At 35.8% G+C, this 27,960-nt stretch overlaps 1 protein-coding gene across 1 annotated transcript; it reads right to left on the bottom strand.

The window, feature by feature from the left end:
- Window positions 1-8,638: 8,638 nt before the first annotated feature.
- On the bottom strand, window positions 8,639-9,385 carry LOC131659128 (AT-hook motif nuclear-localized protein 28-like). Its single transcript, XM_058928362.1, has one exon. The coding sequence runs from the start codon at window positions 9,383-9,385 to the stop codon at window positions 8,639-8,641; it is 747 nt and encodes a 248-aa protein (XP_058784345.1).
- Window positions 9,386-27,960: the final 18,575 nt, after the last annotated feature.

The following is a 27,960-nucleotide window of genomic DNA, read 5'->3' as shown; positions in this document are numbered from 1 at the left end:
AAACATCAAGAATCTTAATTCCAAGATCAATGACCTCTTCAAGTCCCACAAGCTTCATATTCAACAATATTATTTGTACAATCAAAACATATCCTTAAAGTGAAAGGAATATGTGAACCTTGTGGAGTGATAATAACAACACCAACTCCATGACCATGAACATTAGAGGCTCCATTAAAGACTAAAACCCATCGGGATCCAGGTTCTGGTCCTTCTTATGGAAACGGCTCATCACAATCTCGAGCTCTCAAATACATCACATCCTCATCCGGGAAATCCATTCTGATAGACTGATAATCCTCAATCGGTTGGTGAGCAAGGTACTCTGCCAACACACTACCTTTCACAGCTTTTTGAGCACGGTATTCAATATCATATTCAAATAACAACATTTTCCAGCGAGCAATCCTTCCAATTAACGCAGACTTTTCAAATATGTACTTGATTGGATCCATTTTGGAGATCAACAAGGTGGTGTGAACCAACATATACTATCTCAGTCAGCGAGCAGTCCACACTAAAGCGCAACAAGTTTTTTCAAGTAGCGAGTATCTTGTTTCGTACTCGGTAAACTTTTTGCTAAGGTAGTATATTGCGTGCTCTTTTCGACCAGACTCGTCATGTTGGCCCAGCACACATCCCATTGAATTCTCAAGCACTGTGAGGTACATAATCAACGATCTTCCTTCAACTGGAGGGAGCAAAATAGGAGGTTCAAGAAGACATTATTTGATATTATCAAAAGCTTTTTGACAATCTTCAGTCTACACACATCCCTGATTTTTCTTTAAAAGCTTGAAAATTGGCTCACAGGTAGCAGTCATGTTGGAGATGAACCTAGAAATATAATTCAAATGCCCGAGGAAACCTTTCACTTGTTTCTAAGTCCTTGGTGCTGGCATTTCTTAAATAGCTTTGACTTTATCAAGATCTACTTCGATTCCTTTCTGACTGACAATGAAACCCAACAACTTTCCGGATCAGATACCAAAAGTACACTTGTTTGGATTCAAGCGGAGATGATACTTTCTCAAACGCTGAAACAACTTCAATAGGTCCTCCATGTGCACTTCCTCTGATTGAGACTTGGAAATCATGTCATCCACATATACCTCAATTTCTTTGTGCATCATATCATGGAAAAGGGTAGTCATAGCCCTCAGGTACGTAGCGCCAGCATTCTTCAACCCAAAAGGCATTACTCTGTAGTAGAATGTTCCCCATGGTGTAATGAATGTTGTTTTTTCCATGTCTTCAGGTGCCATCTTAATTTGGTTGTATCCTGAAAAACCATCCATGAAGGAGAAAACCTCAAACTTTGCATTACTATCTACCAACATATCAATGTGAGATAGAGGAAAATCATCTTTCGGACTGGCCTTATTCAAATCTCTATTATCAACACACATACGGGCTTTCCTATCTTTCTTCGTAACTGGCACAATATTGGCAATCCACTGAGGGTATATTGACGTGACGAGAAAACCTGTGTCTATCTGCTTTAAAACCTCATTCTTAATCTTCTCCGCCATATTGGTATGACTTCTTCTTAGCTTTTGCTTGACAGGAGGACATTCAGGTTTCAAAGGAAAACGATGCTCCATAATATCTGTGTCCAACCCAGGCATATCTTGGTAGGACCAAGCAAAAATATCAACATACTCTTTTAGAAGCTCTACCATCCTCTTCTTAACATCCTCACCAAGCAGTGCCCTAATCTTAACTTCCTTCTTATCTTCTTCAGGACCCAAATTGATGACTTCTAACGGCTCTTTATACGTCTGAATGGTGTCTTCCTCGTGCTCAAGCAATCGGGAAATTTCATCAGGAATACATTCTTCACTTTCTTCTGTTCCTTATACACAAGACATTCAAAGTTGGGAGAGGGTGCAAGGTCATTATTTTCAATGGTTTTATTGATTAATCTACACAAGTGATTATTATTTCAAGAAAAACAAAGATATATGCAAACAAGCAATTATGCAGATTATGACAAATATAAACATTTTTAAGGTTTTTTTGTGTTACCACTTTCCAGAAAAAGCAAAAAGATAAAAAAACACATATATGCAGGAACAAAATGACTTTTATTGATGATTTTAATATTTGAAACCAACAGGAAAAGCCCCGACAACATCACTTTCACCTTGGGCAGAGTGAAAGGATTTTGGAAAAACATAAAACAAATTACTTTGAAACATGAGTACATTCAGGAACATCTACGGTGATCCAATTCTTGATCATCTTTCCACGGGTCACAAAGTTTGGCACGCCTGGCTCAGATTCATCTTCAATAATAGCATCTACCTCTGGAGGAGTTGTATGTAGGAACCCAGCACTACGGAATATCTCATGATAAGGACGAGAAGCAGATTCCGACTTCATCATTGACTTGTTTGAGGAAGAAAATCCCAAGCCAGCTCTCTTGTTCTCTTGCAGACTCACCACTTGTCCCCATACACCCGAGGGTCCTCTCTGCACCACCTCCTGAGCATCTTTGAAAGATGCAATGTAAACTTCATCTTTCTTGGAATCATCTTTAACATACAAGGCTTGGAACACATTTCCAATGATATTTTTATCAGCTTCAATAGTACAAAATGAAGAGAGATGACTAATCAACAAAGCTTGTTCTCCATTCATAATAACCATCTTTCCATCCCTCACAAATTTTAACTTTTTTTGGAGAGTGGAAGTAATCGCCCCAGCTTCGTGGATCCATGGGCATCCTAACAAACAACTATATGCCAGAAAGATGTCCATCACCTGAAAAGTGACCTAAAAAACGAATGGGCCAATATAAATGGGCAAATCAACTTCCCCAATTACTGACTTCTTTGATCCATCAAAAGCTTTCACCACCACGTTGCTATATCTTATTGGTGTGCCTCCATAAGACAACTTAGCAAGAGTGGATTTCGGCATAACATTCAGCGATGAACCAGTATGAATCAACATATTTGATAGCGAATCCTCTTTACAATTAACAGAGATGTGTAAAGCCAAGTTATGGCTTCTTCCTTCCTCAGGAAAATCTTCATCACTGAAGCTCAAATTGTTGCACACAGTAATATTACTGACAACCCCACTAAACTGATCCAAGGTCACATCGTGATCCACAAAAGCCTGATCGAGTATCTTCATCAAAGAATCCCTATGGGTGGGAGAACTCGTCAACAATTCCATTATGGAGATCTTATAGGGAGTACGATGCAACTGATCCACAATCTTGTAATCACTCATCTTCATAAGCTTTAAAATCTCATCTATCTCTTTTCCTGATGACGACCCATCATTCACTCTTCCGTCATAGGCATACTTCTTACAACCAAGACTTTCAACCTGCATAGGACCCATCAAGTCCATGTGGAGAAGTTCCAAGACCTTAGATGTGGTAAGATGTTGATTCTTCTGATGTTATGTCCTAGTTTGCTTACCAATCTGGAACTCACCATATACTCTTCCTTCTTCTATCTTGAGCTTGGGGATTCCTCTCACAACTTCCATTGAGATAATTCTCTTCATCCCTTTCAGATGCAGATGTCCCAGTTTTTGAGGCCACAATTTAACTTCGTCTTCTTTGGCTAGAACACATGTGGAAGAATAGCTTAATTATTGAGGAGTCCATAAGCATCAGTTGTCCTTAGACCTGACTCCTTTCATAATCACTTCACTCTTCTTGTCAATAACAAGATAATCAGATTTGGTGAAGTTTACTTTGTACCCTTGATTACATAGTTGACTTATGCTTATTAGGTTGACTGTCAATCCTTTCACAAGTAACACACCATTAAGGTTTGGAACTCCTAAGCACTCCAGATTTCCAACTCCTTTGATCTCGCCTTTGGCTCTATCACTAAACGTCACATAGCTATGGAGTGAGGTTTGATATCCACAAGCCAAATATTGACATGTGCCATATGTCTTGAACAACCACTATCAAAGTACCAGTCATCTTTGGTTGAGACTTTGAGAGAGGTATGAGCTATAAGGCTAGTAACAACATTCTTAGGTTCCCACTGTTTCATCTTCTTGTTATTAAAAGTGGTCTCCTCAGACTTAAGGAGAGATGCAGGCATAGGGAACCCATACAGCCTAAAGCAGAAATGTCTTATATGTCCAAATCGTCCACAGTGATGACATCTCCAGTGCTGGAATTTTCTCTTGGTGCGATTAGCTCTACTCTTGTCATGATGTTGAAGCATTTGATTTGACATCTTTGATGCAACCTTGTGATGATTGAAATCTGGAGCAGATTTCTTTTTCTCATTAAATCCTGTACCACTTATGTCTCCAGTCATTCTTCCCCCTTGAAGAATTTCATCTAGCACGCCCGACCCATTATTCAGCATTCTGACATATTTGTGAACTCTGTCAAGTTCAGACTTCAGGGAAATCACTTCTTCCTCCAGTCTAGAGATAATTTTTAGATGCTCTTTCTTTTCTGCATTTAGTTGATATACAAGACCTTTTTGTTTCTGCCCTTCTTGGCATACTTCAGCACTTCTGAGACACATTTCTCTGTATGATGTAGCTAACTCATCATAGGTTAGTTCATCATCACTAGAGCCTTCATCGAATGAGCACATGCTTGTTAAAGCCTTTACATACTTGGAAAATTCCTCTTCAAGATCACTTTCAGAGTCCTGTTCAGACCAAGTTATAAATAAACCCTTCTTTTGTCTCTTGAGATATGCAGGACATTCAGCTTTAATATGGCCAAAGCCTTCAGATTCATGACACTGTATTCCTTTCCCTTGAGTGAACTGTTCTTCGGCTCTTCTTCTTCCAAAATCATTTGACTTCTGGATGCCAGATGGGGTGTTCCTAACATTTGATCTTAGGTTCCTATCCATCTGCTTTAGTACCTTGTCAAACTATCTTCCCAGCAGTACTATAGCGTTGGATATTCCTTCATTTGTATCAAAACCACATTCCTCCTTTTCATCTTCAGTGTTGGTTACAAAAGCTATGCTTTTGTTTTTCTTTTCAGATCTTTCATTAATGATCAGTTCAAATGTCAGAAGAGATTCCACAAGTTCATCCAATTTCATTTGATTAATGTCTTGAGCTTCTTCTATGGCAGTCACCTTCATGTCAAATCTCTTGGGGAGCGACCTGAGCATCTTTCTCACAAGTGTGTCTTCTGGCATCTTTTCTCCTAAAGCACTGGACACATTACTTATCTCGAGAATATTCATATGCAGGTCATGAATACTTTTATCATCCTTCATCCTTAGATTCTCAAATTTGGTGGTGAGCAGCTGAAGTCTTGACATATTCACTTTGGATGTGCCTTAATGAGTAGTTTCGAGAATTTCCCAGGCATCTTTAGCTACTTCACATGTATTCACTAATCTGAATATGTTCTTGTCAATGCCATTGAATATGGCATTCAAGGATTTGGAGTTTCCAAGAGCTAGCTCATCCTCTTCTTTACTCCAGTCTTCTTCAGACTTTAGCTTAGCGGTGGGTTGTTTATCTGCTCCCACAGTGAAGGATGCTTCCAACCTATCAAGACTACTTTCCAAGCCCTGCTATCCAAGGATTTTAAGAAGGCCACCAACATGGTTTCTAGTAATCATAATTGCTTCCATCCATAATGGGTGGTCTGCTCACGAATCCTCCTTCCTTGTCCATAGTACCAGAAAGTATCTCCCCTAGATTTCACCCAGATAAAGAGCATGATGCCTGCTCTGATACCAATTTAAATTTTGGTATAAAAAATGTGACGTCGAAGCAGATGTCACGATACAAATATCTGACAACTGAACGTTATGGAACAAAATAACAATAGTAAACACAGTAACAGAAAGTAAAGAACACCAAAAAGTGTTAACCCAGTTTGGTGTGCAATAACACCTACTCTGGAGGCTACCAAGCCAGGGATAAGTCCACTAAATAGTATCAATTCATAGATCCTACAATCAACACACCCGTTGACGATCTTATCACTTAATCAATACTCGTTCTATACTTCTACCTAAGACTCACCTAGGTATGAGGAACCCTCAAATCCCTTCAATCACAACCAGTGATAAACAACAGACTTAATCAAATGTAGAAGACACTCTTCAAAAACACACAACCATCTCTTACTTAGAAGCTTATGGATGATTGACAAATTACAACTCAACTAAAAATACTCCAACTGTAATATCAAAGCAATATAAGAGTGGATTACAAATAACAACAGACTCAAGACTAAACACGATAAACACACAGTCTTTAAAACTTGAGTTACAACACAAGTAGGATTATGCAGACTTTATAAAGAGCAGCAGCGGCAAACTTGGGCTAGGGCCAAGAGCAAATCAGGTTTTAAGATTTCCCATAATCCAATATTATTGGAATAGCTCGAGACAAGACTCCTACTGTGTTTGCGTAGAAATTTCCTCCAACCGAACACCTGATAAAAACACCTGATAAAAAATAACCTAAAACACATAACAGTTTTAGCTAACAATGTTAAGACATCTGCTTTGACATCTATTAAAATCTGCTATGATGTTTTGGACATATGTCACAACACTCTTCATAACATTTCCTGATCAGAATGTTTTATCAAAATTGCTGCCAACACAAAAACAACATTTATGTTTCAGTAACTTGGCATAGAAGGTTTGTCTAGTTGAGTTATAAAATTAAACATCATTCAATGTGTAGATTGAAGTTGATCACTAGGGTTTAATGGTTGTAACATCCTATCCCGAGTTATGTGATAGAGAAAGAAAGTGAGTGGATTCTAAAATTTAGGGGGAGGCTCTAAACATAAAGTCATTGGATAGTGTTAGGAAGAGGAATTGAAAACCATGGAATTGTTGTTGCTTGTGAGTAAGGTAGAAATAGCCTGAACCGAACTAGGCTATGCCAAGCCTAAGTCTGGCCTGTCAAAAAAATCGAAGCCAAAGCCTGACCTTTAGCATGTCGTAGGCTTATTTTTAGGCATGAGCCTGATCTTTTTGAAGGTCCGGTTAGCCTGTTAGCCTACATAAAAGCCGATTTGTTTTAGACATATGTAAATAAGTAATTAATATAATGTTTAAATAGACTAACTAACTAAAAGACCAAAATACTAAAAATTTGTTTACATTGACTTGTTTTAACTTACCTATTAGCATAAGTTCTAGGAGGCTATTTGTTTAAGAGAACTTATGAAAACAATGTTCATCAGGTGTTTTCATCTTATTTTCACAAGTTCTTCAAGATAACAAAGTTTTATTTATGTATTTTAATTCAAAGTACAAAACATAACATAATGATAATATAAAGATTATTCATATTTATTTAAATAGGCCGACCTGATTGACTTAAAATTCTTGTTGAACGCAAAAACAAGCTTATTAAAAAGCCTAGGTATTTTTTATTAAAAAAATGTGTTGCCTGACCTGAGCCTGTATAGACTAGCCTGTAGGCCCTTGTTATCGGTCTGACCTACTTTTACCCCTACTTGTAAGTCTAATTACTAAACTACTAATAATAAATTTCCTTTCTTTGAATTGGGGATTCAACTTTCGGGTTAATGAAACATTTTTTTACAATAATGAAAATATCATTTAGAAAGAAAAAGAGACATATAATAGAAATAATATTCTCTCTCAAATTAATCATATATACTATACTTCCTATATTTTAAAATACAATATAAGTTAATAATAACAGCTTCTATTTTTTTCTATAATAATAACTCTAAAATATAAATCATATATCATTTTAAAATTTTATAACTTTTTAATTTATTATTTATGAAGGGTAGTTTTTGCAATAAACTTATTTTTTGTTAAGCTTATATAGATTAAATATGATCAAATTTTTTTTTTAATATCTATAATCTTGTCATATTTTTATTTTAGAGGGAGTATTATCTTAATGAAATTCAGAACTCTAGTTACAAAAGTCGATTTCCTATCGTATCTTAGTATAACGATGTTATGATAGATAAATTATCACTTTTTGATTTAACATTGTTAGGTTAACCATTATAATATTTATCAATCGCATGACCTATCCTATATTATACATGTTGTTAAAACTTAATGATATGATGAAGAAAGTTGAATTAGAAACAGAGAATATAGTATATAAATTTATTTCTCTATATTGAAAGATATTTTTAGAGACGTGGTATGTATTACATGAATGTGGTCATAGTTAATTACATAAAATCGGTTAATTAGTTATTTGTTAGTTATATCGTTGTTATCCACTAATATTCGACTACTTATCATAAACTATTGGAATGGAATGCCTCATGTATAAATATAAATGCAAGAGAATTTTCTCATTATTAACCAGGTTTATTTTCCTTTATTCTGATTTCTTTTTTGTATTTAAAATCATGCATAGAGACAAATTAAATTAACTAAGGTATTTAACCACCACATTTGGTATCTCACAGGTTAACAGCTTAAAAAGTGTACGTAAAAAAAAAATTAACAACTAATAAAATGCATTAAAACTATTTTGAACGTCGAATAAAATAAAAAACAAAATAGAGAAAACTAAAGGAGGGGGAATAAATAACAACATGAAGACTTAGAAAATATAACATTAAGAAATTTAGTTTTTCTTAAAGAACAATAATGAAAAAGCTTATAGTAAAACAACTGGTAAACCTTCAACGCTTTTGTTTTGATATCTAGTAATTATTAGTATGAATGCAATGGTTCCACGGCTTGACATCCTCAAAACCTGGAGGAGGAGCAAGGAATTGATAATTTGGGTGGTTTGAATTTGCATCCGTAACACCATTTACACCTTTTAGGCCATCTTCTTCAACTTTTCGAATACTTTTATTTATGGTGTCTCCTTTATAAAACTCAGGCTTTTTCGAAAGAGTGGCTGTGATTAAAATATCAGCTGCAGCCTTAAGTTTGCCTACAACAGTCCCACCAAACACTTCCCCACGATCACCAGCAAGGAAAATGGAAAAAGAAGAATGAAAAGGTTCAATGAAAACTCCATTATAGGTATTGAAATAAGTTCCACTGATAGATACCATTTGAGAGGATCCTGATATTGTTAACGGAGGGACTTGGGACACTGAATTATGAAGTGTAACATCAGATACAAGACCGAAACCTCCTAGGATAGTGATGTTAGCTCGATGATGCAAAGCAACATTGATGAGAGACTGCACTATATCGTCTCCAGTAGGGATTTTGATGACAACCCATTTCATGATGTTATCGGGTTCTTCTTCAATCTCAATATAGGACTTGGGTTTGTTCTTGGAGCCCCGTGGTCTACCCTTACATCTCTTAAAGGGCATTGCAGCCAGATCCTCCTTTTGTTCACTAGGACCATTGAAAAATGCTCCGGAGGATGGTGATTTTGATGATGGTGTTGACATCAACAAATTTTCACGGTGGTTGTTGGTGGTCATGTTGGGGGGAGACCCTATGTTCCCTCTTTTTTCTCCCACTTTGGTGGGTGTGGAAAACCATAGGGGTTTGTTCTTTGAGGATTCAATTTTTGAGTTTTGGGACATAAAGTAGGGTGACCATTTGTTCTCTTCCATTGTTGGAAAATATAATCAATGTGGAAGAGAATAACAATCTTTATAGTAGTAGTGTCGAATGTTTGAGATGAAGATTGGAATGTCAAAACACAAATTTATTATCATTTATTGATAATTCAACGGTCAAAATGATATTTAGAAATATGTACATGAATAGTAGCTTATTAAATTAATATAAGTATTTTAATAAACTTTGGTCAATAAAAATATAATAATTGACTAAATATTAATTTATTATGCAAAATGAATTATTTATATCAATTCAACCAATAATTTTATGTGTTTTAAAAAGAATTTTTATAAACTATTAATTTTTTATTTAAATTATTGCTAAAAATCTTAAATGCAAAATACAGGAAATATAGGTATTTTCAACGTCGAACTACCATCACACCATTGGTGTTTGAATAATTTTTTATACACGTGTTGTGTATCCAACGGTCAAAATAATATTTAGAGAAATGTACATAAATAGTAGCTTATTAAATTAATATAATAATTTTAATAAATTTGGATCAATAAAAATATAACAATTGACTAAATATTAATTTATTATGCAAAATGAATCATTTATAAAAATTCAACCAATGGTATTATGTCTTTTAAAAGGAATTCATTTTAAAAATGAATTTTTATAAACTATTCAATTTTTATTTAAATTATTGCTGAAAATTTTAAATGTAAATTCATGTATGAATACAAGTCTTTTCAATATGGAACTTCCATCTCACCCATTGGTAATTGAATTTTTTTTTAATACGGAATGATTCGTTAAAACGAAACGAGAATACAAGGAGTACTCTACAAGGGGTCTACCTTATCTCTTGATACAATTCAGAGATAAATTGTTCCAAAAATGAAAATTAGACTATACAGAGGAACCATTAACAATACTAAACCACCTCCAAGAGGCTATGACAATAGCGAAGTAACAATCATCAAAAATGAAACGGCTACCGTTAAATAGCATATCGTTTCTAACCTTCCATATATTCCAAGCCGTTGCCATCCATATTACTCCTATTGTTAATCTTTCATCTTTATCCTTAATTTTGTCAAAATTTATCCAATAAAGTCTCAACTCCTCATCTGATAAATCCTTATTAATTCCTGTCCACTTAAAAACCTTGAGTCAAATGTTCTTTGTAACATTACAGTTGCCAAAAAAGTGACTTAATGTTTCCTCTTCCTCTCCACATAAGATGCATTTACAATCCTCTCTATCACCTATTATGTTCCTTTTCTAGAGCTGGTTACGAGTCGGCAATTTCCCTAACAGCAATCTCCAACGAAAAGTTTTATAAACGGTATACAAAATTTATATAAGTGATATTTTTTTATAAATGCACAATTATATTACATAAGAATATAATTTATCTTCGCGAAGAATTGTGATTGAATAAAAATTTTATTTCTATACTAATTATTTAAATTAGTGAAAATATAACACCATGTACTAATTGTCTAGAATATGCTACATAGATAATGAGACATACAATTTTTTTTGTTGAAGGAAAATTTCAATAAAAGAAAAGATAAGTACAAAAAAGAGGGGACCAAACTAAGCCCTTAATCAAAAGTGTGTGATCCTAAAATTTAGACTCCCTAACTTATTGGAAGAAACACTTGGCAAAAGCCTATATGGTATAATAATGAAGGAATGGTATCCAAGTAAGCCAAGCCTTTCATTTTTCAACAAGTTGACACAAAAATTGGCCTCTTTATTCACATGAGTAATAAAAAAAAATTATCTGCCTAGTGTAGACTTGACAGTTAAGCCATCTATTTCTTAGAGTCCAAGGATAAGAGGTTTATTTGTTGAAAGCTTTTACCACTAAAGAGGAACATGTCACCAGCACAAGTTTCACCAATGCTTGGATTGAGAAAATTCAATGGCCTTTAAGGTGCCTAAAAGCTCAACAAAAAGATTATTGTGAAGCCACATATTTTTCAAAAAATCTTCTAAAGAAGTCTCCATTGTTACTCCTGAAAAGCCCACTAAAATTTATTGTGACATTATTGGTTACACCTTATCAAAGATACATAATAAACATACTATTGTATATAGGAAAATTTTTAACTAAGGTCGATAACATCATTATAGATGGTAAAAAAATCCATGCCAACCAACCAAAATTTAAGAGAGTGGAGGGTAAAGGGGTGGAGGATGTCAAGAGGCAGCAGAAGGACATAGAGAAGCTGGTTTCTTCATCTCCCCAGCTTAATTCAAAGGGGAACGGATCTGGAGGGGGTGGTTGTTCCTATGCAGCAGCAGTATCCAATGGAAAGAGGAGTGAGGGTTTTAAGGAGGTAGAGATGGAGGCTCCTCTCATCACTTTCATCGCTGACTCATTTATCAAGAAAAGATGGAAGAAGGCTTTCATAGGTGAGGTTTCGTTTTCAGGAGAGTCATATAATGTTCAAACTCACTTGGAGATTGAAGGATTCTTTCTAGTCAAAGTTTTTCCCTTAGGAGCAAACCTTTGTTTACTAGAGGAGTTGGAGGAAGGCGTTATCCAAGAACTGATTAACGATTCGTCGTTGTGGTGGAAGCAATGGTTTCGTTCGATCCGTCCGTGGCTAGAAAGTGATTTCGATTCAGAATGGGCCATGTGGGTTAGAGTCCATGGAGTTCCTTGTCACGCTTGGAGTGTAGAGTTTTTCATTGAGCTGGCTAACAGACTTGGGACATACGTTTGCTGCGATGAGAATACTCTATCCGGCAGTAATATGGACATTACTAGAGTGATGATTAGAGTTCGTTAGCCTAAAACTTTAGCAAAGAGTAGTATTTGTTCTTCTTCCTTCGATAGCGTCTTGCATATCCACTCGGGGGAGAGTAGTTTCGGAGATGGTGAGGAAGGGGAGTATATTAGCTCCTGCGATTATTCTGTCGGGATGGGAGGGAAGAGGGATGGTGGTGAGGCGGAGGTTAGCCAAAAGGTGGCGGAGGATAGCATAAAGGGGGTGGAGGATAACAGAAAAACAATAGAAGAAAAGGTTGGAGGGATTGGACCGGAAGCAGTTTGGTGCAGAGGAAAAAGGCGTGTTTTGGAGAAAGAAGGTGCAGTCTTTGATGAAGCTTTGAGGGTGGCGTGTGAGGCCAAAAGACGCGATCATAATATAGCCCTTCTGTTACTGACTCAATCTCTGTACCCACTTTTTCAGTTTCTAAAGTTTTGGAAAGTAGTGATTTCCAGGTGGGGACCACACCTATTTTATCTCCTGTTAAAAAGTCACCGTCTGTGGAATTAGAAAGGGATTTGGTTTCAAAAAAGCAGGATAGGTTCAAACAATTAGCAGACTTAAGTGGGCCCAATATATGTTCTAATTTTAAGTCAGGTGCTGTTAAGAATATTATAAGGAGGCATCGCAAGAAATCTATTGCACCCCCATCTTCGCTTTTCCTTCCATTAGCACAAGGTATCCCGGTTCTATCGTCTGACACAGTGGCCTATGGAGACAAACCTGAAGAATCTGACATTGTAAGGTGCAACCAAAGAATTTTATCGAATTTTGACTTTTCTGTGGAGGGAAAACTTCAGTCCTTCATAGCTAAATTGGGTGTGGTTACTGGTGATTCTAGAAGGGATGTAGAGAAAAAGCTAGACATGTTGAAAAGAGTGGTTATTGACAGTATGGAAGGTCTGTTAGAGTCTAAAGAACGGTTGCAATGATTTTAGGAACTTTCAATATAAGGGGGGGAGGTAGTTTATTAAAAAGGAGAAGAATTAGCCATATAATTCGTAACGGGAAGGTTTATCGGGCGGCCTTCTATCTCTTTGGAAGAATCAAACAGTTTCAGTGCTTTTCTCTTTTAGCGGAAACAGCTATCTCGGGAATAAAGTCTCTTACAACGGAGGTATTTTTTACATTATTAACGTTTATTTGGCGTGTTCAATAAGTGCAAAACGTGACCTTTGGTCTCAATTGTTGCTTCTAAAACAAAAATACTTAGATGGGGAGTGGATAATTGGAGGAGATTTTAATGCGGTCAAAAAAAGGAGCGAGAGGGTTGGTCAAGGTGTTGGTAGGAGTAATGTAGAGTGGAGGGAATTTAATGATTTTATTGAGGAGAGTGGTTTGGTGGATGTTCCGTGCAAATGAAAGAAATTTAGTTGGTTTAGTGGAGATGGTAAGTGATAACGCGAAAATGTATCACATATTAGGCTTGATTTACATATATTATTTCCCTATTTTATCTTAATTATGTTGCTTTATGTCGGTATTATGCTGGTATTTTCATTGTTTCAGGTTTTATGTTCGTTTTGAGAACTATTTGTCAAAAGAAGATGAAATGTAGATAAAATCAACTTAAAAAGAAGAAAATAGGCAAATATTATAAGTGGAGGTGCAAATAGAGGAATCCAAAGTGGAACACGCAAGGCCCAGCCCTCGTGAAGCAGAAGCCCCCACGTCTCCAAGTGGGAGACGGCCGTCTCACCCTCCACAAATCAAGGAACGCACGTCCCCATCAGTCCACTGCCACGTCTCCAAGTGGGAGACGCCCGTCTCCAAATCACAGGCACGTCTCCAAGCTCCAAGCCCACTAAGAGACGCCCGTCTCCAAGAGCACGTGGACCCCGCCACTTTCTCCATTAATTTCATGGACAATTCCAAGTCCACTCACCCCATGATTTTCTCAACTTCCCACTATCTCCATTACTTCTCACGTGATAACTTCCACTTCCATTCACTATAAAAAGAGTCTTAGCATTCATTTGAAGGCATCCAAGTTTTAGGCGCGGAAGCGCTGTTCATAGTTTTAGGCATAAATTATCACTTTGTAAAAGTGGTAGTTTCTCACATTGAGGAACTACCACACCATTAGTTTTAGGCCTACAATTTATGTACTCTTGGATCACAATCTTGCCGAAATTATTTCAAAGCTTCATTCAAGTTTCAAGATTTGTTTTGTTCGTAATTTTATTCAAGTTTGTTTCGTCTGCTTTACTTCCAGGTTTATTTATTTGCAATTACTTTAGTTTCTTGTTCTTATAATATTGTTTTATCATTACAAATCTAGTTACACACATGTTCATGGTTAGTAATTATAATTTCATGTTTAATAATTATAATTTCATGTTTAATAATTATAATTTCATGTTTGTTCCTTTAAGTATGTCTAGCTAATTAATTAAGATATCGGTATGTAAAGTAAGTTAACCGTGGGATCCGAAATAAATTGGCTTAATTATGTTTTATTAAATATCACTTGTTTTTGGTTTGTATGTCTAATTTAATTAGTAAGTCTTAAAACCAATAGAGCGAAAGTTTGAGGGCTTAAGACGGTTAAACGTTAAAATCAATAGAGCAAAAGTTTGAGATCTTTAACTGGTTAGTAGACATAGGACATTAGTTTTAAGGATGGCGAAAGCGTATTAAAACTAATTAGAACTTATTTATTTTCAAAAAGTGTTTTTAAACCCGCGCGGGATGGCGAAAGCGTACGTTAGGGATATTAGCATGTTCCGAGTCAACAGAGCGAGAGTTTGAGATTAGGAGATTTAAGTAGATAACGACTTCATAAAACAAGCATTTTATTAATTACGTTGTTTCCAAAAAGCTTTTCTAAGTCTGGTGGGATGGCGAGAGCGTACATTATGAGTTAGGATCGTAGTCTGAATCAATAGAGCGAGAGTTTGAGAGGAGGAATTTTAAATAACATAGTTAGTAAAGATCTTTGATTTAATTAGAATCTGGCCAATGGAACCTTGGATCACCTAAGTTAGATGAAATACATACTGATATCCATTTATTATCATATTCCTAGATTTAAGATTTTAGTTTCCCCTTATTAACAACCCAAATATCATTAGCCTTAGCTTTACATTGTAACTTTAGATAACGGTAGGTCGATTTATAGTCCCTGTGGATTCGATATCTTTTAAAACTACACGACACGACTGTGCACTTGCAGTTATCCCGACTAATAGACACGTAAAGTTGCGATCAAGTTTTTGGCGCCGTTGCTGGGGACTATTCAAGTCGATATCGTAAATCGTTGTTACACCGTAGAGACTAAAGCATTTTTTTTCTTTCTTTTCATCTACTACTATGTATCACCCAAACTTTTTCTATAACCCCCACTCCTAGTATTTCGAGGAATCACCTGGATCCTATAAATCCGATCTCGAAATACTATTGGAGAATTTTAATGCTGCGCCACCAATTCATTCTCACCCAAATTACCTCTGCAACTCCCAATCTCAACATTTCGAGGAACCACAAGAAACCTACAATTCAAACCTCGAAACATTAATTGGGGATTACAATTCGACACTAGCTTATCCTCAACCGAATTCCCTCTACAATCACCAATCCCAACATTTTAAGGAACCACAAGAATTTTATAATTCCAACCAAACTTATCCTCAACCGAATTTCCTCTACGATCACCACACCCAATATTTCGAGGGACCACAAGAATCCTATAATTCTAACCTCGAAGCATCAATAGAGGATTTCAATGCAACGCCAACTTATCATCAACCAAATTTCCTCTACGATCACCACGCCCAACATTTCGAGGAGTCGCAAGATTATCATAAATCCAACCTCGAAATCTTAATGGAGGAATTCATTGAAGCACAAACTCTCTCTAGGCTAGAATCTATGATGACGAAGCACTTTGAGGAAACGCAAAATGCAACGCTAGCTCCCTTTGAAGAACCTCAAGAATCCCATAATTTTAACTTCGAAACATCAATGGAGGATTTCGACGAGACGCTAACTTACTCTAGATTAGAAGCCATGATGGAGCACTTTGTAGAGACACAAACCGTCCAAAACCAAGAGTTTATCAAACAAAGTCTTCAAAACAATGAAACCCTTAGGCAACTGACCACTATGGTTGAGTCCCTCGTGACTCACAACATGGCATTAGAGACTCAAATCTCCCAACTTGAGCAAAAGTCGCTAGGACACTTACTTGAGGAGTATATGGAAACAACCATTAGTGAAGAACAAATTGAAATTCCTGAGGAGAGTGATAATGAGATTGAGGAGAGTGATTATGAGATTGAGGAGAGTGATAATGTGATTGAAGAGATTTCTAGTGAGAAAAGAGTGGAGATTGAGAAAAATCCACCAACACCATCTGAAAGGGAGGTTGTAGAAGAGGTAGAGAGGGAAACACCTATTGTTATTCCTCTTCCCTATACCCCATAGATTTCTTTCTCGCAAAGTTTTGTGGAAGCTAAGGTAGACTCCAAATCCATAATGTATGTGAAGATATTGGAAAATATCAACACTAATGCACCCTTATTTGAAGTCTTGCATAAAAAGAGAAATTTAGACGACCATGAAACTAAGGATATCATTAGTGATAAGAGGGTAAGGTTAACTTTTGAGGTGGTGGATGATATCACTAAGCCCGAGCTTGAAAAGCTGAAACCACTGATAGATCCAGAACCGCCACCGCGATTTCAAAAGAATGAACCACCCCACAGAAGAAAGAAAAGAAAAGGTGAGGGATATGTGAGATGGCTTGATAAGTGGCCATGGAAAACGTGGTTTGCTAAAAGTTCAACCGAGGAGTCATTCTCAAGAGAACCACCTTGAGTGCTTGCACTCTTAAGCCGTCGAGCTATCGACGTTAAACAAAGCGTTGCGTGGGAAGCAAACCACGAGCTTTCTATTTATTTGTTTTCCTTTTATTGTTTGAATTTGCAGATAATAAAGATATGGATCGCTTATCACATCTCGACCATATCTAGGCGAAAAATCTATAGACGATCATCTCAAAGATGAATGGGTCTCCACGCACATTCCTACGAGTGTTGGTGCTAGTGGTGACACCGTTGATGAGCATGATAGGAGAAGATATTTCCTCCGGACGCGGAGCAGATTTGGTTGAGATAGCCCGCCGGTAGCATCCATATAGGTTCTGTCTTTTCTTCTCCACCTTGGATCGAAACATTGAGGACAATGTTTGGTTTAAGTGTGGGGGGGAAGCTTTACCGCTTTCATTTGTTGCTTTATTGTTTTCTAGTTATGTTGTCAAGTCTTTATATATGATTTTCTGTTGTTATCGAATTTCCCCAAAATTTGAAAATTTTAACCTCCAACAAAAATTTGAATTTTGACGCATGGCATGCACACTCATAAAGTATTTTGGTTGTCACACTTTAGGCATTGTTAGAAGGACTTGAAGATGTTTCAACAACATCGATACCGTCCTGACACCCTAAACCCCCTCATTATGTGATATCAATTTGGATGCCCATTATGTCGAGACCTTAGGCTCAAGTTTTCAAAGTAGCTCTTAAGTAGTTTATATTAGCAGTCGGCACCATCTTAAGCACAAACTACGTAGGGAGTCGATGAATATAAGTGAATGATCCTGTTTTTAATAGATAAATGTTTTGATTGAAAAATAACCTTCTAAGTTAGGTGACCCTCACACGGTCATTTAGCCCAACGGTTGTTAAGCCAATAAGGATTTAATATTTAGCACCCACTGTTGGTTGGCCTAGAGGTCACTGGTACTGGGCTTGGTAGGGTGGAATACGGTTCGATCCCCCGCAACCGCAGTTGGGAAAGATGGGGCTTCACCATTTAAAAAACCAGAACCCCGTGCTAAAGAAAAGAAAAGGATCATAGTCGCTAACCGATTTCCCTACTATGTGCGTGTACGGATAACGGGCTTAATGTGATTGCGCTTGAATGAAAAGAGTGAAAGGAAAAACGAGAGATATAGGTTGAGTTATAATGGCATAATTCGAATTGGTTTGTATAAGAAGGGAGTTTTTGAACATTGTGTCGTTACAGTATCCTTGGTGTTGATATCTATTGCCTATCGATGTAACATTTGCCTAACACAAATATGATTAGGAGTCGTGTCATGCCCTTGTTTCGAATCAAGCTTAACTATTTCTTTTTACCATGTGGTTGATTGCTTGAGGACAAGCAATGGTTTAAGTGTGGGGGTATTTGATAACGCGAAAATGTATCACATATTAGGCTTGATTTACATATATTATTTCCCTATTTTATATTAATTATGTTGCTTTATGTCGGTATTATGCTGGTATTTTCATTGTTTCAGGTTTTATGTTCATTTTGAGAACTATTTGTCAAAAGAAGATGAAATGTAGATAAAATCAACTTAAAAAGAAGAAAATAGGCAAATATTATAAGTGGAGGTGCAAATAGAGGAATCCAAAGTGGAACACGCAAGGCCCAGCCCACGTGAAGCAGAAGCCCCCACGTCTCCAAGTGGGAGACGGCCGTCTCACCCTCCACAAATCAAGGAACGCACGTCCCCATCAGTCCACTGCCACGTCTCCAAGTGGGAGACGCCCGTCTCCAGTTCACAGGCACGTCTCCAAGCTCCAAGCCCACTAAGAGACGCCCGTCTCCAAGAGCACGTGGACCCCGCCACTTTCTCCATTAATTTCGTGGACAATTCCAAGTCCACTCACCCCATGATTTTCTCAACTTCCCACTATCTCCATTACTTCTCACGTGATAACTTCCACTTCCATTCACTATAAAAAGAGTCTTAGCATTCATTTGAAGGCATCCAAGTTTTAGGCGCGGAAGCGCTGTTCATAGTTTTAGGCATAAATTATCACTTTGTAAAAGTGGTAGTTTCTCACATTGAGGAACTACCACACCATTAGTTTTAGGCCTACAATTTATGTACTCTTGGATCACAATCTTGCCGACATTATTTCAAAGCTTCATTCAAGTTTCAAGATTTGTTTTGTTCGTAATTTTATTCAAGTTTGTTTCGTCTGCTTTACTTCCAGGTTTATTTATTTGCAATTACTTTAGTTTCTTGTTCTTATAATATTGTTCTATCTTTACAAATCTAGTTACGCACATGTTCATGGTTAGTAATTATAATTTCATGTTTAATAATTATAATTTCATGTTTAATAATTATAATTTCATGTTTGTTCCTTTAAGTATGTCTGGCTAATTAATTAACATATCAGTATGTAAAGTAAGTTAATCGTGGGATCCGAAATAAATTGGCTTAATTATGTTTTATTAAATATCACTTGTTTTTGGTTTGTATGTCTAATTTAATTAGTAAGTCTTAAAACCAATAGAGCGAAAGTTTGAGGGCTTAAGACGGTCAAAGGTTAAAATCAATAGAGCGAAAGTTTGAGATCTTTAACTGGATAGTAGACATAGGACATTAGTTTTAAGAATGGCGAAAGCGTATTAAAACTAATTAGAACTTATTTATTTTCAAAAAGTTTTTTAAACCCGCGCGGGATGGCGAAAGCGTACGTTAGGGATATTAGCATGTTCCGAGTGAACAGAGCGAGAGTTTGAGATTAGGAGATTTAAGTAGATAACGACTTCATAAAACAAGCATTTTATTAATTACGTTGTTTCCAAAAAGCTTTTCTAAGTCTGGTGGGATGGCGAGAGCGTACATTATGAGTTAGGATCATAGTCTAAATCAATAGAGTGAGAGTTTGAGAGGAGGACTTTTAAATAACATAGTTAGTAAAGATCTTTGATTTAATTAGAATCTGGCCAATGGAACTTCGGATCACCTAAGTTAGATGAAATACATAGTGATATCCATTTATTATTATATTCCTAGATTTAAGATTTTAGTTTCCCCTTATTAACAACCCAAATATCATTAGCCTTAGCTTTACATAGTAACTTTTGATAACGGTATGTCGATTTATAGTCCCTGTGGATTCGATATCTTTTAAAACTACACGACACGACTGTGCACTTGCAGTTATCCCGACTAATAGACACGTAAAGTCGCGATCAGTAAGTCTAAAATTAGACTTGATAGATTCTTAGTGGCAGATTCCATTGTGTCTTTTTGGGGTGTTATCGGCCAATTGATTGGGTCTAGGGACATTTCGGACCATTGCCCGGTTTGGTTGATTGTCGACAAGGAGGATTGGGGTCCTAAACCGTTCAAATTCAACAATGAGTTGTTTTCTAACAAAAACTTCATTTTGTTTGTTGAGAAGGAGTGGATGGGGTTAGATGTGCATGGTAGAGGAGACTTTGTTTTGAAAGAGAAATTCCGGCTTATTAAAGAAAGATTGAGATGGTGGAACACTAATATCTTTGGTAAGTTTGATTTAGAAGTGGAGGAAGGTGTTAGAGTTTTAAATGCTTCGGATGACTCGGAGTTTTGGAATGCAGAGGGTGTCGAGGAAAAAAAGAAGGCTTCTAAGAGAATTTGGTTGAACCTTAAGATAAAAGAGAATATGCTTATTCAAAAGTCTAGAATTAAGTGGTTGAATGATGGAGATAATAATAGTAAGTTCTTCCATAGAGTTATGAAGGAGAGGAGAAGTAGGAATCATATAAGTTTTATCAACTCTAGCAATGGAATGGTGCATTCGGTATCGGATGTCAAAGAGGTGATTAAAGAGCATTTTGAGAATAAATTCAAAGAAAATTGCTTGGATAGGCCTTTTTAGAAGGTATCTTTTTGAATTATTTGAGTAGGGAAGATAGTGATTCTCTTGAAGTTCCTTTTACGGAAAAGGAGGTTAAGGAAGCGGTTTGGAGTTTTGATGGGTCGAAGAGTCCGGGTCCGGACGGTTTTTCTCTTCTTTTCTTAAAGAGATGTTGGAATTTCTTGAAAAATGATGTGTTGTTGTTTTCCAATGATTTTTACAAAGGGGCGGTTTTGTCAAAGTCAATTACTTCTTCTTTCCTTTCTCTTATTCCGAAATCTTCTAATCCTTTGAGTCTTGATGAGTATCGACCCATTTTCTTAGTGGGTTGCATTCACAAAGTGATTTCGAAGTTATTGGAATTAATATAGGTTCTAATCCTAGAAGAATCTCTTCTTGGAATCATCTTTTGGATAATTTTAGGAAAAGATTGAATTCTTGGAAAGGGAGATGTCTTAGCTTTGGAGGGAGAATAACTCTATTGAAGTCGGTCTTGAGTAGTTTATCGATTTTCACTCTATCTTTCTACAAAGCTCCTAGGAAGATTATAGGGGAGATCAACAAAATGCAAAGAAATTTCTTGTGGGGGGCTTCGGAGGAGAAAAGGAAAATTCATTGGATTAAGTGGAAAGAAGTTTGTCTTCCAATTGATAAAGGTGGTCTCGGGTTAAGGAGTTTAGAGGAATTCAATCATGCGCTCCTTTTGAAATGGAGATGGCGCATATTAGGAGCTTCTAATGCTTTGTGGTTTCGGGTTTTAAAGGCGAGATATGAGAATGTAAAAGTGAAGGCTTTGATAGGAGAATCAAAATTTAATAATTGGATTAGGAGATCAGTATGGTGGTCGGATTTAATTGCTTTGGAAAAATATCTTTCGGAGAATTTTTTTGAGACCAATATCAAATATAGTGTTGGGATTGGTAATTCTATTCCTTTTTGGCACGCGTCTTGGTTGGACACGGGAATTCTTAAAGATATTTTTTCGGATTTATTTTCTTTATCTCTATTGCAGGATGTCGCTATATCCAGTATGGGAGGATGGGTATGTGGAGATTGGATTTGGGGCGATTTGGCAGTGAGAAGCCCGGCTGAACTAGAGGCGGCAGCGGCCCTGTCCACGCTTCTTCAGCTGCTGCCAGCAGCAGTTTTCTTCCTGTCCAGGCCGGACCTGCCTGAGTGGAAGCCAGAGGACAACGGCGTTACACAGTTTCTTCTTGCTACCGAGCGATACGAAACTATTCTATTCCTTATGGTCCGGCTAACCACTATGATTTTATTTTTGCTTTAATGTGGAAGGCGGATGTTCCTCTTAAAGTGAAAGCTTTTGTGTGGAGAAGTTTCAAGAACAAAATTCCAACTAGAAATTCTCTTGTGAAAAAAGGTATTATCATTCCTTCTTCAAATCTTCTTTGTGCTCTTTGTAATGAAGATAGTGAATGTCTTTCGCACCTTTTTTTGGACTGTTGGTTTGCCGAAGCACTACAAGAAAACATCATATAAGCAGGGTGGGTTTGTCAGGTGTTAGTCACCTCGCAAATTAATGCACTTGCGGGGTGTATTTCACCTCGCAAATAAATAAATATTTTTCCATCTCGCAATAGACGGTGGAAAGTTTGAATTTTTTTAAAAGAAAGTTGCTAGGTGAAAAACACCCCCGCAACTATGTTTTAAAAAAATGGGGGGAAAATTATGTTTAGTATTTATTGATGGCACAATTTGAAATTTTTGAAAATGAAGTTGCTAGGTGAAAAACACCCCGCAACTATGTTTTAAAAAAATTGGAGGGAAATTATGTCTGCCAATTACTGATGGCACAGTGTGGCAGGTAGGCGTTTGACTGACCCAAACATTGCGAGGTGAAAATCACCTAGCAAGTCTCAACGATTCTAAAAGTTGCGGGGTGTTTTTCACCTCACAAGTTTTCTTTAAACACCATAACTTCAGTTTCCTTTCTCACATTCCAGATTCAACAAATTTCATTCATTCATTCTCTCTTCCTCCCAACCATGGTTCCACATTTAAAAACCCTCAAAATCTCTCAAAGCTTTCATTTTTAACATAAATCAACACATTCAAGACTCAAATTACTTGCTGGTTTCAAAGTTCTTTTTAGTTTTTTCATCAAATCCATTATTTAAGGTACACATATGAATTAAATTGTTTGTTATTTTATATTGGGTTGTATGAACTAGTTTAAATTATGCATTTTTTATTGAAGTTTGTATCATGTAAGTAGTGATGGTTAGATTTGTGTATAATATTTTAGAAATTTTTTGATGAAATTTATATGATTTTATGTATAAATATGTTAAAATGTTAGAATATGTGTATGTTAAATTGTTAGAAACCTGTAGGTGAAATTTTTTAGTATGTGAAATTTTTAGAATTAGGTATACAGTTTTTTTTTCTTTCGTTTTTTCATAAATAAATAAATAATATAATAGATTTTAGTTTACTATTTTTATAAAACAGAAATATATTATAATAAATATGATATATATATATATATTAATATATATATATATATATATATATATATATATATATATATATATATATATATATATATATATATATATATATATATATTATAAATATTAAAAACTTTGGCAGGTGAAACTCACTCAGCAACTTTCTGTCTATTCAAAATTTGCCAGGTGAAATTCACCTCACAACTTTCTTTTTATTTTTTGAACATCGTGCTCTACTCTGCTCTGACGCGCGTGCTTTATTCGGCTCAACTCTGGGACAGGTGTTGCGAGGTGAAATTCACCTGGCAAAGTTCCGAAGTGATAGTCACCTGACAAAGTTGCAAAGTGATAATCACCTTGCAACAAGTTGTGACTAACGTATTTTCGGGGTATTTAGTCAACCCCGCAATTGTTGCATTGCAAGGTGATTTTAGCTTTTGCGAGGTGAAATTCTCCTGGCTAATTGCAATTTTTTTTGTCGTGAAGCGGTTTGGAAAGAGATAGCGGCTTGGATTGGAATGCATTATTCTAATTTTGAAGATTTAAAAGAGAGTTTTTGGGGTTGGATCTCTTTTTGTCTTCATAACAAAGTTAAGAGTGGAAAGGAGAGTTGTATTTGGTTGGCCATAGTTTGGAGTTTATGGTTATGTAGGAACGACATTTTTTTTAACAACTCGACTAGCAACTCTAGTGACTTAGTTTGGAGTTGTAAGGTGCTTGTTTGGAGATGGTCTTTTGTCGGAAAAATTACACATCCCAATTATAACTTCTATGAGTTTAGCAAAAGCCCTTTGTTTTACTTAAGTTAGGTTATATTTGGTTTGTAATTTTTCTTCGGCTTTGCCGCTTTGTAATTGAGTTTCCAAGAACTTTTTTTCTTTATCAGTATAACTTGCTTACAAAAAAAAACTATCATGCAAAAATAAATTTTTTGAAGCGGTAACTTGAAGGTTCAGGATTTCTCTAATTTGTATGTTTTCTTGGTCCTTAGTCATTACATGTCTGCTTATCTTAAAAAGCACAAAATATGAAAGGGTGAGGCTATTTGTAATTCTTTTACAGGTGCTGTTAAGGTGAATGTTAACAATGGCGTTAATACTGCATTCTGGCAGTCCATTTGCATGGGCAATCAAGCTTCGATGGAAGCATTTCTGGAGGTTTACGAGGCTTCTATGGACAAGGCCTGCAATGTCGCTGTTGTTGGAGAATGGACTGGAAACAATTGGTCTTAGAATTTAGATGCTGTTTGCATTTTGCAGGAGCTGCCAGATTCATTTCTTTATCACGATTTGCTGGACTTGCTGGCAGCAATAACTTTGCGCAGGAATTTTGAAGACAGTTTTGAATGGATGTTGACGGAAGATGGTGGATTCTCGGTAAAATCATGTTATGATAAGATTTGGGCTGAGGAACATGTAGGGGAAGTGTGCCAAGCGAGTACTCTAAAGGTCTTGACTGAGTTGTGGAAGTTGGAGGTTCCATTAAAAGTGCTCTTCTTTGGTTGGAAACTTTTTTTGAATAGGATAGCTACTCGGGATCAATTGTTCAAATGTAACATTATTTCGGATGTCAATGATGCTTTATGTGTGTTATGTATGGGGGCTAAAGAATCGGCGGATCATTTATTTGGTTCTTGTTCATTCGCGGACAATATTTGGAGGAAAGTGCTAAGTTGGTTAAGTCCTCTTCAAGATATGTCGTTGGAGGAGCTTAAGTCATGTTTCTACAATATGGAAAAGGTGATGAGTGTGTTGCACAGGAAAATATTAGCAAATATATGGCTTGCTTCGACTTGGAGTATTTTTGAGGAACGACGTCATCTTTAACCAAATCGATCCCTCTTTTGATGATTGTATGACAGCTATTGTATTTAGATCTTGGAGTTGGCTATCGCAATCTTGTACTTTGTTGGATGGTTGTCATTTTTATACTTGGCACAATCTAACTCTATTCTGTTTTAAGAGTTAGAGTTCTTTGTTTCTCTTTGTACATGGGATGAGTACCCTTTTACTCAACTTTAATAGATTTCTTGCCTATTAAAAAAAAATGAAAGGGTGAGGCTACTTTCAGCAGGATGTAACATACTCTGACTCCTAAGACCTACATGAATGGAACTTTTCGTATTCCTAAAAGTCTATTATAAGATCCCCTCTTAACTCTTTCATAGAATTAATTAAGTTTTTCTATAATTCCATGATCATAGACTTACACTGAGTGTAGTTCTACTGTCTTATACAATTAAAATAAAACAATAGAGTTATTTAACTAATTAGAATCCTTAATTATCTTCAATAGAAAATATTAATAAACTTATGAACTTATTTACCTCACTATTGCCAAGTGTAGTTCTCGGGGTTTGGCAGGTTAGAATAATTTAACTGTGTAACAGCAATGCTATGTGTACACTAAAGTGTACACCTACACCGTATTGGTGTATGTACGGACGGCACTGTTCATGTACGGACGGTACTATTCACCGTCCGTACATGAACAGTGCAATATTATATTAATATTTTTTTTACGTTTTTTATTTATTTTTTTAAAATTTTTTTTTTTTATATTTTTAAAAAAAATATTTGACAATACCTGCAGATTTACTTGCGGATTTACCTGCATTTGAAATTACTTGCGGATTTACCTAAATTTGTAGGTAAATTCGCAAATAAATCCGCAGGTATTGTCAAATTCGTAGGTAAATCCGCAAGTAAATCTGCAGGTATTGTCAAATCCGTAGGTAAATCCGCAAGTAAAATCCGCAGGTATTATCAAATCCGTAGGTAAATCCGGAAATAAATCCGCAGGTATTGTCAAATATTTTTTTTAAAAACATAAAAAAATAAATTTTTTAAAAAAATAATATTTAAAAAAAATGTAAAAAAAAAAATTAATATAATATTGCACTGTTCATGTACGGACGGTGAATAGTACTGTCCGTACATGAACAGTACCGTCCGTACATACGGTGTAGGTGTACACTTTGGTGTACAAATAGCATTATTGTTATAATTACAATAATGCTATTTGTACACCAAAGTGTACACCTACACCGTATGTACGGACGGTACTGTTCATGTACGGACAGTACTATTCACCGTCCGTACATGAACAGTGCAATATTATATTAATTTTTTTTTTTACATTTTTTTTAAATATTATTTTTTAAAAAAATTTATTTTTTTATGTTTTTAAAAAAAATATTTGACAATACCTGCGGATTTATTTCCGGATTTACCTACGGATTTGATAATACCTGCGGATTTTACTTGCGGATTTACCTACGGATTTGACAATACCTGCAGATTTACTTGCGGATTTACCTACGAATTTGACAATACCTGCGGATTTATTTGCGAATTTACCTACAAATTTAGGTAAATCCGCAAGTAATTTCAAATGCAGGTAAATCCGCAAGTAAATCTGCAGGTATTGTCAAATATTTTTTTTAAAAATATAAAAAAAAAATTTTTAAAAAAATAAATAAAAAATATAAAAAAAATATTAATATAATATTGCACTGTTCATGTACGGACGGTGAATAGTACCGTCCGTACATGAACAGTGTGGTCCGTACATACACCAATACGGTGTAGGTGTACACTTTAGTGTACACATAGCATTGCTGTAATTATAAATATACATATACATATGCATATAACATTCATCCATTCTCTAGATGTGAGAAAATCCAAAGAAGTCTAATCTACTGCAACCACGTCTTAATAACAATAGCTGACATTCCACGTATCATAGTTCTCAATGCATTTTAGGTTAATTTAATATAACATTTATATTCAGAGTATACATATAACATCCTTGAGCATTATCTTGATCGAGTCAAGCTAAAGAAGTCTAGTCCATTGTAACCATATCTTTATAACGGTAATTAGCGTCTCAACTATAATGGTTCTTAGTGCATTTTGAATTTATAAAATAATATAGGTGTTGTTAATCATTAATATAATATAATAATTATATTCATATACATTCATAATATTTGCTAACATAGTAAATATTTGGTAATATACATAAAGTAATATCATCAATAATTATACTCATATCAATATACTCTTTTTTCTCTTGATGTTGTGCTTCCTATAATATCTACTAGACTTTTAATGTCATGACATCAAGTTTAATGCATATAAGTAAGAACCTATTCTCAAGTGTCTAAAATGTGCTTTTAATATCTATGACACAAGTTGCACTCATAAAATCGTTATAAATCGTAAAAGCTATAGAAAATCATGAAAAGCTATAGAAAATTTGGGAGCTTTGTGGGGATGACATTTTCATGGCAGCCTCTGTGTGGTTGGAGAGGGGTTTTTTTCCCACACTGAACTTAATGAAACCAATATATGTCTTATTCCTAAGTGTGCAAACTCGAAAGACATGAAGGACTTCCGACCCATATCTCTTTGTAATGTTGTTTATAAGTTGATTGCCAAAATGCTAGCAAATCGGTTGAAACTTGTTCTTAATAAGTGTGTTTTGGAGGAGTAGTCGGCGTTTGTTGAAGGGAGATTCATTCTTGATAATGCTATGGTGGCCACGGAAATTATTCATGCTTTAAAAA

Source organism: Vicia villosa, linkage group LG3, assembly GCF_029867415.1.
Source record: "Vicia villosa cultivar HV-30 ecotype Madison, WI linkage group LG3, Vvil1.0, whole genome shotgun sequence".
Lineage (NCBI taxonomy): Eukaryota > Viridiplantae > Streptophyta > Magnoliopsida > Fabales > Fabaceae > Vicia > Vicia villosa.
Note: the sequence above shows the minus strand (reverse complement) of the source record. Positions and strands in the feature narration are given on the sequence as shown.